This window comes from Macrotis lagotis, chromosome 3 (genome assembly GCF_037893015.1).
Source record: "Macrotis lagotis isolate mMagLag1 chromosome 3, bilby.v1.9.chrom.fasta, whole genome shotgun sequence".
Lineage (NCBI taxonomy): Eukaryota > Metazoa > Chordata > Mammalia > Peramelemorphia > Peramelidae > Macrotis > Macrotis lagotis.
In genome coordinates, this window is record NC_133660.1 from 116,495,891 (window position 1) to 116,509,162 (window position 13,272).

General features: G+C 39.4%; 1 protein-coding gene across 3 annotated transcripts in view; it reads right to left on the bottom strand.

Annotated features, from left to right (window-relative positions):
• FHIP1A (FHF complex subunit HOOK interacting protein 1A) overlaps positions 1 to 13,272 on the bottom strand; it is a 352,578-nt gene that overhangs the window by 44,123 nt on the left and 295,183 nt on the right. For all 3 annotated transcript variants that reach the window (XM_074229136.1, XM_074229135.1, XM_074229137.1), the window contains exon 7: positions 9,153 to 9,320. In XM_074229136.1, the coding sequence (XP_074085237.1) occupies positions 9,153 to 9,320 (168 nt within the window). The remainder of the gene's footprint in view (positions 1 to 9,152; positions 9,321 to 13,272) is intronic.

The following is a 13,272-nucleotide window of genomic DNA, read 5'->3' on the forward strand; positions in this document are numbered from 1 at the left end:
CATAATACATTTTTTTCAAAGATATTTTATTAATTAAATCAAGTATCTTTGAATTCAGGGAAAAGAAAATGAAAAGCCAAGAAGTAATAACTTATCAAATCTTTGAATAAACCTCTGCATTGAATCGATATCATCTGTTGAAGTCTACACTCAAGTCCCTCTTGGCCATGTCATCACAGCAAAAGCATGCATTCCTGAAGATAATGCTAGCTGGCACAAGCACTGGCAAATTTTTCTAAATCAGGAAGACTCTGAGGGTGGATGAATGAGTTTTAGGAAGAAGGTGGATGGTTGACAATGGAGACATGGGCCAAGGTGGCCAGGGCCTGCCTAGCAGACTGGAGGAAGCCTAAGAGCAGGGTCTGCTCAGGAGGCCAATACCAGCTTGGGCTGGAGCCAAGAGTGGGACTCTAGTCTCTTCCTTTCCTTCATCTATCTTAAACAATACTATCATATATAAGTTTAGATCAAGAACAAGTATGCTTCCACAATTAGGAATAGAGAGAGAGATAAAAGGACTGTGATTTTTTGTAGAGCAAATGAAAAAACTTCTACCAGAGCAAACAGCACCTTTTCTGAAGTCTTTCTGGAGTCTTCAAAAGCTGCTTAGACCACTGAAAAGTTAAATGATTTACCCAAGGTTTCACATCCAGCATGTATCAGAGGTGGACTGGCTATCCACTGAACTAAACTGAACTAATTCATAGGATCCTACAATTACAAGCTCTTTTAACTGATTTATTTTTTACAGTCTCTATAGGACTTTTAAAGGAAATATTCTGAAAAAGAACTAATCTTGTTGGCAGCCTGCTTACTCAGTATTTAGTGTGGCTATGAAATAAACTAATTAATATACTGCTGAATTCCACAAGTTTAATGGGGGGTGCCCATGGGACCCAGAAAGAAGGAAAATTAGAGGCAAAATGAAGAAAGGCCTTGAGTCAGATATGGTACCTGAGCAGACCCTTAAAAGAGGTAGAGAAGAGACAGGAGGGTATTCTAAGTTTGGGGGCAATTAAGTCAAGGACATGAAGGGGGGTTGGAGGCTAAGTGGAGTATGTCACGTCATCTGTTTAAAATACCAAACAGCTCCATTTTGCTGGAATGCCAAGTTCATCATAGAGAATGATATGGAATCAGTCTAGAAATATAGACTAGAACCAATTCATTATAAGCAGAGCATTAGCAACACAGTTGTACCTTGTAGAATATTTTGTACTGAATGGCATTATGTGAAAGACCAAATAGAGAAGTCTGAATTTTAACTGAGAGGCATATGCATTTATAAAATTAATCTGGCAGTGCTGTATGGGATATGCTATAGGAAGGAGGGAGGGAGGGACTAGGAACAGGAGACCTTCTGGAAATTCCAGACAACAACAGTCAATAAAGTACAATACTAGGGTCCTGGCAGTGAAGATGGTAGAGGCATCAACAGAACTTGGCTCTTGATTGACTCTGTGGAGCTGTGGTGATGACACTTTACTATCCTTATTTTCTTCTAATCTTTTTCCCAATCCTAACTTCAGACAATCAACAAGTACAGTCTTCAACTTATACATTCTCTCTCCCTTCGATAATTCCTTATTTCTAATTCCTTGGAACTATGAACTCTAACTCCCAAATTTGTCCTTCCATTTTGACCTCATCTGAATTTTAGTCTGTGCCAAAAACTATTTCCATTTGAACATCTTGCCATTACCTCAAACCACAATTCAGTCCCAAATTGGTTCCCCCTTTCCCAACTTTCCCGGTTTTATGGAATCACCAGACTTATTAAGAATCTTTGATCAAGTATATCCAATATCATTGTTATATGACTTCTTCCTTCAAATAGTCTAAATAGTCACCATTTCTTCTCCACGCCTTTGGCTACCAACTTGAAAGAGACCATAACCCTATACCCAGTGTTCTGCAATAACCTCCCAACTAGTCTAGCATTTGCCTTCTCCATTTCATATTGTATAATGATACCAGAGAACTATTCCTGGATCCTGCTTTCATCACGTTATTCTCCAGTTCAGTAGCCTTGAATGACTTTCCATTATTTTCATTGTCAACTGGAAGATATTGCTCCCATTACCTCCCATTTCCTCAGATCAATCTCATAGCTATATCCTAAAAGGGGCAAATTTGTGCAGTGTTCCACACATCTATTCATGCTAAAACTTTCCCAAGGCACTTTCTCTGTTCACACAAATCCTCTCCTAGCCTTCCTTCCAAGTCCAGTTCAAATCTCACCTCTTCTAGACAACAATGATCTCTCCCTTCTCAGATCCCTTAAGCAACCAATCCAAGGTCACAAGGGTAGTGTCTAAGGAGAGATCTGAACCTAGTATACCATGTCACCTTTATCATTAACTCATTCAAGTTCAATGGGAAATGTTCTGAAATTGGTGTCAGACTCCCTAGGTTTTCATCTTAGCTCTGACATTTACCCCTTCTTTCTAAATAAAATGAAAAGGATGAACTAGTTGATCTCTAAGGCTATTCCATCCTTAATTAATGATCGTAAACCTGGAAACCCCCTTAATCCCTTTCTATGGATCAGTGGTTCTTAAGATCCCCTCTCATAGTCTTGATCTCATCTCAGTAAAATATTTTTAAATATATGAAATTAAATCCTTAGGATAACAAAGAAAACTAATTATAATAAAATTTAGTTATCAAATTTTTAAAAAGTAGACCCCAGGTTAAGAAGCCTTACTTTAGACGCATGAAATAATGAGGGGTTGATCTAGATGACTGCTAAGGTTTCATCTACCTCTTAACTACAATCTTATATAAAGCATCGATTTTTAAAGTGCCATATCACTGTTAGCAACTATCATGTAGTAGTCTCTCATTGGTTCCTATGAGTACATCCCTAACAATATCTAAACCTCTTTTCCATCTTCCAATGTACTTAGTGTATTATTATTAGTTGATATTGAGTATTAGGTACTCAGTAAATACATGGTGAAAAACTAAGCAAATTTTTATTAGTTTCACTTTATCAAAGTACACTGAGGGCCTTAGAGTAATCTTGTCTTACATCTTTCAGTAAATCAAATTCAAAGAAAACTTAAATATAAAAATCTCATGACAAAGAAAATGTATCAAAATGATCCCATAACTAGAGAATATGAGTCACAGAGATAATAACACAAGATAATCCTACAATACTTTGGCAGAATTGGCAGGACTAAAGGCAGAAGGCAGCCCTTTGCTTGACCAATCACCATCACTAAATCTGCTCTGAACTAAGAGATATCATGATCATATATTTATCTGTTCATTTGTTCTGTTAAATTACAACTTAATGCTATTGATCTATTGGGCTAAAATCTTCTGTTCAGCCATTTTAATCATACTTGACTTTTCCTGACTCCAAGATATTGGAGAGCTTTGCACTTTCCTTCTCCAGCTCATTTTACAGATGAGGAAACCAAGGAATTAAGTGATTTGCCCAGGGCCACACAACAACTAAGTGTCTGAGGCTAGATTTGAACTCAGGTCTCCCTGACTGCAAGCCCAGAGTTCTAGGTGTCACCTATAAGATGTCATTGCTGTAAAAACAAAACCAAAATTACACAGCAAGTTAAATTGAAGAGCTAGATCCTAAAATGGGTTGTCCATCTCATCTCCTTTTTCCAGTCACTGTTATCAATGTCAAATACTCAGTCCTTCTAGACAACACCATCAACTGTTGCCCCCTCCCCTTGGCTCATTCACTTGCTTAGGCCAGTCTCTTCACAGTGTCACTATAAAATCCTCTAAATCCTTCCTCCACACCTTTGTCCATGCTGTGCCTCTCCCCATGACTGCTGCCTATACAAATAGCATCTGTCTTTCAAGGCACTGTCCAATTCTTCCTCCTCTGAAACATTCGCACATTCTCACATTTTAATAGAGCTCAGAATCCCTGCCAAAGAAAAGCCCTGAGTCACATTGAGGGAGAACAGTGGTTTGATTTTGCAACAATTGGCAGCAAAGCTACCACAAATTTAATTCTGATGACTGTTCTGAAACCTCTTCAGCAGTGACAAGAGGGACTTCTGCCCTGGGGAAGGCAGCGAGAGAGATGCATCTTCAGCCAAGCTGGAGCTAGTGTCACAAAATGACTCTGGCAAAGATTCCACCTCCTCGGGGCTGGAGAGTTCCTTATAGGACCCATTTCCTTTGCCCCTGAAACATTAACTGATTCAGCAGAAAATTGCATCTGTGTTTCTTACGCACAAAGGCCAGAGGGGGATGTCTGAAGTTAATCAGAGCTCTAGGCTATATAGGCACCTAAATTAATCCTGTCCAGGTGCCCACATCAAAGCCTTGTGGGCAGTACCATGGTCCCTAATGCCTGAATATGGAACAATTTATCTTTTCTTTTTAATGATTTATTTATCTGCCTTCTTGCCCTCACCATCACCCCCCCACCACCAATAGAATGCAATTTCCTCAGGGTCAGGGGCTTTGGCATTTTGGTCTTTGTAGCCCCAAGGACTTAGTATTGTGTTGGTCCATGAAAGGCACCAAGCAGGTGGATGCTGAATGAATGGATTCCAACTACCAACTCAGATCACAGCCCATCCATAACTTGGTAGATGAGTCTCAGAGGACAATTTAAAGCATAGAGAAATTAAGCAACCAATTCAAGGTTACAAGCCTGAGGAGAGATTTGAATCCAATGTATCATGTCACCTCTACCACTAACTCATTCAAGTTCAATGGATAATGCTCTGAATTTGGAGTCAGAGACCCTGTGTTTAAATACTACCTCTGAGCCAAGATGGCGACAAGAAGGGATCGAGTCTTAGGAGCTCTCTGATAAAACTCATCAGCTAAGGACTCTAACTAAAATTTTGTGAGACAGAACCCACAAAGGGACCCAGTGAGGCAGTTCTCCTACTCAAGATAACCTGGAAAAGAGCAGAAAGGCTCTGTTTCCCGGATCGGAGAGACGGCTCGCCAGAGGGGTGGCCCTCCAGAGCCAAAGAACTTCAGCTCCCGGAAGCAGCCCCAGGGCGCTGGGAGCCACGGCTCACAGCAGCAGAGAAGTCTCCTGAGCTGCACCCCGAGGAGCATCGGGCACAAAGTGGGGGAATAGCGGGGGACCTCTGCCAGAGCAAGCACGTGGAGCCCAGCCCTCAGGGCACACAGCCAGCAGCTTGGTCTTTCGCCCAGAGCAGGAAACAGAAGCAGGCGGAGGGTAACGAGGAGCCCCCAGGGCATGAGCCCATAGAGCTGAGGGAGGGGAGTGAAGAGAGACTGCAGAGCTCTGTCCTCAGCCCCAAGAACAGGACTCTGGGGCTCTGACCACATTCAGATCCTGATCCCAGTCTAGGCCCCCCATAGAACAGCAGGGCCCCCCCCCACCTCAGCCCAGTGGCAGAGGGGGGCACATATGGTCATTCACAGACCAGGAGGGAGGACAGAGCCTCACACACTGAGATCCTTGTGGGAGTGTCCCTAAAGCTCAGGAAGCACCCCCAAACCAGTTCCAGGCTGGGAAAATGAGCAAGCAGAGAAACAAAAGAAGACTATTGAGAAATATTTTGCAAATGAGCTCAAGAAGGATCAAAATACTCAGTCTGAAGATGAGGAAGCACAAGCTCCTACATCTAAAGACTCTGAGAAAAACAGAAATTGGGCTCAAGCTATGACAGAGCTCAAAAAAGACTTTGAAAATCAAATGAGGGAGGTGGAAGAAAAACTGGGAAAAGAAAGGAGAGAGATGCAGGAAAAACATGAAAATGAAGTCAGCAGCTTAGTCAAGGAAATCCAAAAAAATGCTGAAGAAAATAGCATGCTAAAAACCAGCTTAGGTGAAATGGATAAAACAGTTCAAAAAGTTATTGAATAGAAGAATGCTTTAAAAAGGAAAATTGGCCAGATAGAAAAAGAGATAAGAAAACTCTCTGAGGAGAATAAATCCTTCAGACAAAGAATAGAATTCAGGGAGATTGATGAATTTACCAGAAATCAGGAAGCAATACTTCAAAACAAAAAAAAATGAAAAATTAGAAGAAAATGTGAAATATCTCATTGAAAAAACTGATATGGAAAACAGACTTAGGAAAGATAATTTAAAAATTATTGGAATACCAGAAAGTCATGATCAGGAAAAGAGCCTTGACATCATTTTCAAAGAATTACTACAGGAAAATTGCCCTGATATTCTAGAAGCAGAGGGCAAAATAGAAAAGGAGAGAATCCACCGATCCCCCAGACAAAGAGATCCCAAAAAACCAACCCCTAGGAATATTATAGCCAAGTTGTAGAACTCCCAAGTCAAAGAGAAAATATTACAAGCAGGCAGAAGGACACAGTTCAAATATCGTGGAGCTGCAGTCAGGATCACACAGGACTTAGCAGCAACTACATTGGAAGCTCGTAGGGCTTGGAATACAATATACCGGAAGGCAAAAGAGCTTAGAATGCAGCCAAGAATGAACTACCTAGCAAGGCTGAATGTTCTCTTCCAGGGAAAAAGATGGACTTTCAATGAACCAGGGGAATTTCAAATGTTCCTGTTGGAATGGCCAGAGCTGAACAGAAGATTTGATCTTCAGATACATGACTCAGGTGAAGCATGGAGATTGGAGAAGAGGGGGGAAATATGAGGGACTTAATGATGATGAACTACATGTATTCCTGTATAGAAAAATGATACTGATAATACTCATATGAACCTTCTCAGTTAATAGAGCAGGTAGAGAGAGCTTTTATAGTTGAAACACAGGAGAAAGCTGAATTCAAAGATAAAATATGGTGTAAAAATGGAGTCAATAGAAAAAAAGGGAAATGGAATGGGAGAAAGAAAAAAGAGAAGGGGAATAGTCCAAGATATTTCACATAAGATTTTTTTTTATTACAATGAGCTATTGCAATGATATGGAAGGGGAGAGGCAAGGGGGAATGAGGGAATCTTTGCTCTCATCAGAGGTGGCTAGGAGAGGAAACAGCATATATACTCAATGGGGTATAGACATCTGAAGTAAGAAGGAGGGGGGAGCAGGGGGAAGGAGTGGGGATGTGAGTGATGGAGGAAAGGATGGACCATGGTGGGAGAGCAGTCAGATATAACACATTTTCTTTTTTACTTCTTGCAAGGGGCTGGGATTGGATGGCCTGTCTGGGACCACGGGGCCAGGTGGACTCTGGGCCTAAGGGGTGGTATGGGGGCGCAGGCCTTCTTGGCCCCAGGACCAGGGATCTGTCTGCTGCACCACTCAGCGACCCTACAGCAGTCAGAGTGAAAGGAGAGAGAAAATAGAGTACATGGTAGTGGAGAAATAAGAAAGGAGGGAGTTGCGATCAGCAATGACAACGGTGGAAAATATGGAAGTAACTTCTGTGATGGACTTATCATAAAGAATGAGATCCACCCATGACAGAGTTGTTGGTGTTGGAAAAAAGACTCAAGCACATTTTTTGTTATTATTATTTGGGGGAGGGTGCAGTGCAAGTGGGGCTGGATGGCCTGCCTGGGGCCACATAGCAGGGTGATCTTTGGGTGTCTGAGGCCGGATTTGTACCCAGGTGCTCCTGGCTCAAGGGCCAATGCTCTGTCTGCCACCCAGCCACCCCTACTATCATTACTATTTTATTTTATTTTGGGTCTTTTTTTCCTTCTTTTTGGTTTTTGCAGGGCAGTGGGGATCAGGGAGCTTGCATGTCACACAGCTGGGTGATTGTTGGGTTTACGAGGCTGGATATGGGCTTGGGTGCTCATGGATCCAGGGCTGGTGCTTCGCCCATTGTGCCACCTGGCCATACCTACAATTATTACTATTATTTTTTTTAATTTTAATTTTTTTTCTCTCCCCTTTACTTTTTTCGTCCAAGCAAATCTATCTATATTCATGGGGGAAGAGGGGTGTTTTGTTTACTTGTAAACAAGAACATTTTATTAATGTAAAAAAAAATTTGTACAAAATGAGAATAAAAAATGTGCTTTTATGATATCATTAAAATGGAGAGCCTTAACTAGAAATTCTTGCACCTAAATAAATAAATAAATAAATAGATGGATAATTACTACCTCTGCCACTTATCCCTTCTTACTAGTCTTAGCTTTTCCACTTGTAAAATGAAAAGGATGAACTAGATGACCTCTAAGCCCCTTCTATCTCTAATTGATGATCCCAGACTTCATACCACCCCCCAATCCTTTGCAGTGGGCCAGGGATTCTTAACCTTTTTGTGTGACATGATCCCCACTGGTAGTCTTGATCTCTTCTCAGGAAAATAATTTTAAAAAATTTAAGATAAAAAACTTAGTATGACAAAGGAAATTAATTATAATAAAATTTAGTTATCTTTTTTTTAAAACATGAACACCAGGTTAATAAGCCTTGCTTTAGACTTATACTTTGGGCCATATGTTCTTCAGCATCTTACCTCCTCAGAAGACCATTATCATTATGCTATTTCAGAGAAGAAAGTGCCAACCAAAACAAATTTAGAAAAGTCCTTGTGAAAGGCAGTGGGTGCCATTTCCCTGCCAAAATGACTTCTGGAAGCAAAGCACATCATCAATTTTATCTTTCCACAGATATGAGAAGATCTATTGATTTAAACTGGAATAAATCTCAGAGATCTAGGACAATCTATTTATTTAACAAACGAGGAAACTGAGAACAAGAGAGCTTATCCCAGGCTACATAAGCAGAAAGTCATGGGCCTAAGATTCAGGCACAAGTGCTCTGTTTCTTATTCCAGTCCTCCTTCTACTGTATCACCACACAGTTGCATTAGGAAGCATGGAAGAGAAGAAGATAGAGAAAGGGAAAAAGGAAAAGAGGGAGAGGCGGGCAGAGAGGGAGAGAGAAATAAAGGGAGAAAAAAAGAGAAGGGGGGAGAGAGAGAGAGAGAGATTGAAATTCATAATTAGAGGGGACTTGGGTTTGAAACCTGATTCAACTATTTACCATGAATGTGACTTTTGGACAAATCATTTCATTTTTTTCTCTATCTCTCTATAAAATGAAGGAATAGAACTAAATGATCTCTTAAGTTCCTTTCTAGCTCTCAGCTCTACTGAATGCTGAATGACGCAATGAATAAAGGGGAAGGAAGAAAAGGGCCATTCTCAATTCACTTCTGATGAGAAGGGATTCTCAGAACAATCTGTAATAAAAGGATGAACTACGTTCTCTCTGACCCTCACTTACCCTAAATGGGGTGTTGATCCGACTAGTCAGTGTGTCTAGGATATGGACATTTTCATGTTGGTGCAGAAGGATAAAACGAAGGAAGATCTCAAGGAGAGCCGGCTCTGAGACACTGCGCAGGAAGAGATCCAGGTATGCCGTTGTGGTCATCACCTCCTCCACAGTCACCTGTGACCAAAGACAGAGTGAGTACAAGTTTCCAGTCAAACAATTCCAGGACAATAGAAATTGAAGGTCTCTCAACAGATGTACTTGCTTTGAACCCATTGAGGCAGGAGGCATGGCTTCCTTTGAATTCTTTGACTTAGCCACATTCTATGCACCTCCTGCTGGCTACAGTAGTTTAATACAGCAAAAAGAAAAGTCTTAAAAAGTTATTCAAGTGATTCCACAACCTTAATCATCTTCAGTTTTTACTAAAGAATCATAAAGTTTCTAGTGGCAGTATTCCTCTAACCTACTCATCTGTTAAAAAAAACAAAGAGGAATAGAAGAATCACAAAAAATAAAAGTATATTACAGAGAAGGATCTTGATTTTAGTAACATTATTATTATTAATACAACATATAATCTTTATTATTATTAATGTTAATCGATAAACATACGTTAAGCCTCTACAATATTTCATAACTGTGTGACTTTCAGCAAGTCATGTTGCCTCCATTTCCTCATTTGTAAAATGGGCATGATATTTTTCAGGGTTATCAGGATAAGATATTTTATTTATATAAAATGAGATAGCACTAGCTATTATTGTTGTTGTTGCTACTATCATCTTCAAAAGCTCCTACTATTTTTCATAAATTCAGAGATTTAGAAATAGAAGAAACTTCAAAATCTATCTAATACTATCCTTTGATGCTATAAATGAGAAAACTGTAGTCTAGAAAGATAAAGACTTGTTTAACATGACCAGGGAAGAATAGATTCACACCCTTGTCCCTTGACTCCACAAGCAAAGTTCTTTCCTACCATACCACTCTGTCCCTAAAAAAAGGCTTTATTTTTTAAAATCAGAGATTTTATTAAAAAGACCCAGTCTTAGCCCCTAAGGAATTTACAAACTAAGTGAAGAGAGAAGGAAAGCATACACACATAAACACAATTCCACGAAGCAGATGGAAAGTGTCAAATGAGCAATACAAACAATTGGTGCTCCAGCACTTCAAACATGGTTCCGAAATGTATGAAAAACAAAGATTATTACACATACAAATCCAGAAACATACATTCTGCATATAAATTACAATGCATGTCAACATGCCTGTACTTATGTAGTATAAGTTATGTATATATGATGAATATTATATGCAGGCAGACATGAAAATATACATTTGACATATATTATATGTATTTAATCATATATAGAAATGTGCATACATGTGTACACATATTACACATTATATATTTTCTTTGGGAAAAGAGAGAGCAGATCTTTGATATTTTGCATATAGGAAATTCCCTCTACCACAAGCAGATGAATAATGACTATCAAGTAAAGGCTAAAAGTTGCCCTAGATGACTTGCTCAGGGTCACACAGTCAAAATGGGGTCAGAAATGGAATATCTCTGTCCACATTAAGACTTAGGATTTCAGTGACGGTTCATGGGGCTCTCTTCAGTCTAAAATGAATGACCTTTAATACACAGACTCTGTGATCCTTACTTTGATCAAAAGCTGAGTACTGTATTCTGAATAGAAGATTCCAGTAAAATCTCCATTTTTTAAGACTCAATCATTTCAAAATCTGAGATTCTGTCATTCAATGTAGGAAGGAAATAAAGAGTGAATAATTTATTAAACAACTAATAAATCAAGTAATTTGTAGGAATTTCTTAAATACAAACAAAAAAACCTTTAAGTATCATTTGCCTACAATGCTAGGAAGAAAGAGAGGAAAAAAGGGAGAAGAAGATTGATGGAGGGAGAGAGAAATAAATGGATTTTGAGTTAGAAGTCCTGGATTCAAAGTCAGCCTCTGCTATTTATTATACAAATCATCATTCTTAGCTCTTAAGCAGACTGCCTACCAACTAACATAAGCTATACTTGGCAACATGGATCATGACTGTGAATTTAGTAGATATTTTTTATTAAACATATACTATGAGCAAGGTAGAGTGTCATGTAGAGGCTAAAAGGCCAGTCTTGGGATCAGGAAGTCCTGAGTTCAAGTTTAGCCAGTCCCATAATGGCTGTGTAACCAAGGAAGAGTCACTTAACTGCTGAGGGGTCAAGGGATCTCTAAGACTATAAAGTACAGACAAGTGGCCCAAGCTTGCCTATTTTAGTAGAGTTGGTTTGTAAAAAAGGGTTTTTTGTTTGTTTTAAGGCAATTGGGATTAAATGACTTGCCCAAGATCACCCAACTCGTAAGTGTCCAGTATCTGAGTCCAGATTTAAACTTAGATTCTCCTGACTCCAAGGGCCAGTGTGCCACCTAGCTGCCCCAATAAGAAGTCTTTTATATGGATGAAAGCACAAATTTCAACAATAAACACATAACTCATAGCTTCTATCCCAATAACTTCTGCCAGACCTTAGTTAACAGATGGGTACAAGATATCAAGTTAAGGACAAGTAAGCTGAACTTGAAGATGGTCTATGCAAAGAACAGATGAAGCCCCACCAAAAGAGTGAACAGTTTAAAGATATGCATGTCCAAGCCCCATGTCTGGCAGAACTGAGGCTTCACAAAGAAAATGGCAACTGAGTTGGGACTAGAACAAAAATGGAGTTGGGCATTCATTTCAACAGGCAGAGATGTCATGGAAATCCATTCTATGCAATTTAGATGATGTTCAGAAGATAGAAAGCAGGAAAGGGCAAATGGATAGAGGAACTGGGAATAGTACAGTTTGGCTTCAATAAAAGCTAACATTCATATGACACTTTAAGGTTTGAAAATAAACTGACATATTCAATTTCCATTTTATAAATGAAGAAACCATGGCTAAAAGGTCAAAATGACCCATCCAGGATCAAAGTTAGAACATGCCCAATACTAGATTTGAATTCAGATCTTCCTGACTCCAAATCTGAAGCTCTATCTATTCTGTAGGTATCAATTAGCTGTTAGAGAAAAGATTCAAAAAAATAGAAGGATATAGGGCCAAAAAGCAGACTGAGATAATGTGGGATCTTCATTGCCAGACTTAGTATTATGCATTTTCCATGGGAGGGATGTCATAGATTGCCACAAGTTTTTTGAACATGGGAAAGAACTGATGTGTACAAAAGAAAAAGCAATAGAGTGAAGTATGGGTTAGAATGGGAAGAAATTCCAGGTTGAGATATCAGGAAGGAGGGTAGTCCCAAAAGGAATGAATAAGGGATAACAAGGGAATTGCGATGCTTATATTGATTACCATAAGGTATGTGTAATGAATTTAATAATAACTTGATTTCTAGAGATTCTTTTTACAAGCAGGCTCTTGGCATGGAAAAACAGTAAAAACAAAATAATCAAGGGAATTTTTTAAATCATGACAGGCCCTGCCCTGCTTGCCTGTGTTTAGTGAAGAACAGCAATATAACTTGTACTGTACCGTAACCTCCAAAACTACACAATCAACCCAGCAGTTCCCACAGGATTCCCACTGGGATGGGCACAAATGATATAATCTTTGTACTGTACTGCATGATGGGCTTGTCCTGGGAAGATCACTCGAGCCCCAGATCTGATGCTTCTGTGATCCATTTTCTCACCTATGGTTATGTATAAAATATCTGACTCCAAAACAGCAAGGTGGAGCTCCAAGGAATGCAACAATCCCATGATTTGCGAATCAGTTCCTTGAAAAGAAAGTAATTAATAAACTGCTATCTGCTTTACTGGCACTCTGTCTCTTGGTTAGAGATATCTCAGTAAAAAACTCAGTTAATAAAGGCTAAACCAGAAAGATAGAACCAACAGGCTTGGCAACTCATCAGAAATGAGAAAAGATGAAGTGGGATTAAATCAAAGATGAGTCAGTTTCCTATCTTCAGGAGCTTGGAGGATCCTGGTGCTAACCAAAAGAATAGGGAAGTAAGGAAAAGGTATTGGTTTGGGGAAAAAGATGATAAATTCAGTTTTGGAGAGTCTTGAGTTTGAGTTGCTAAAAGAGTATCAAAAG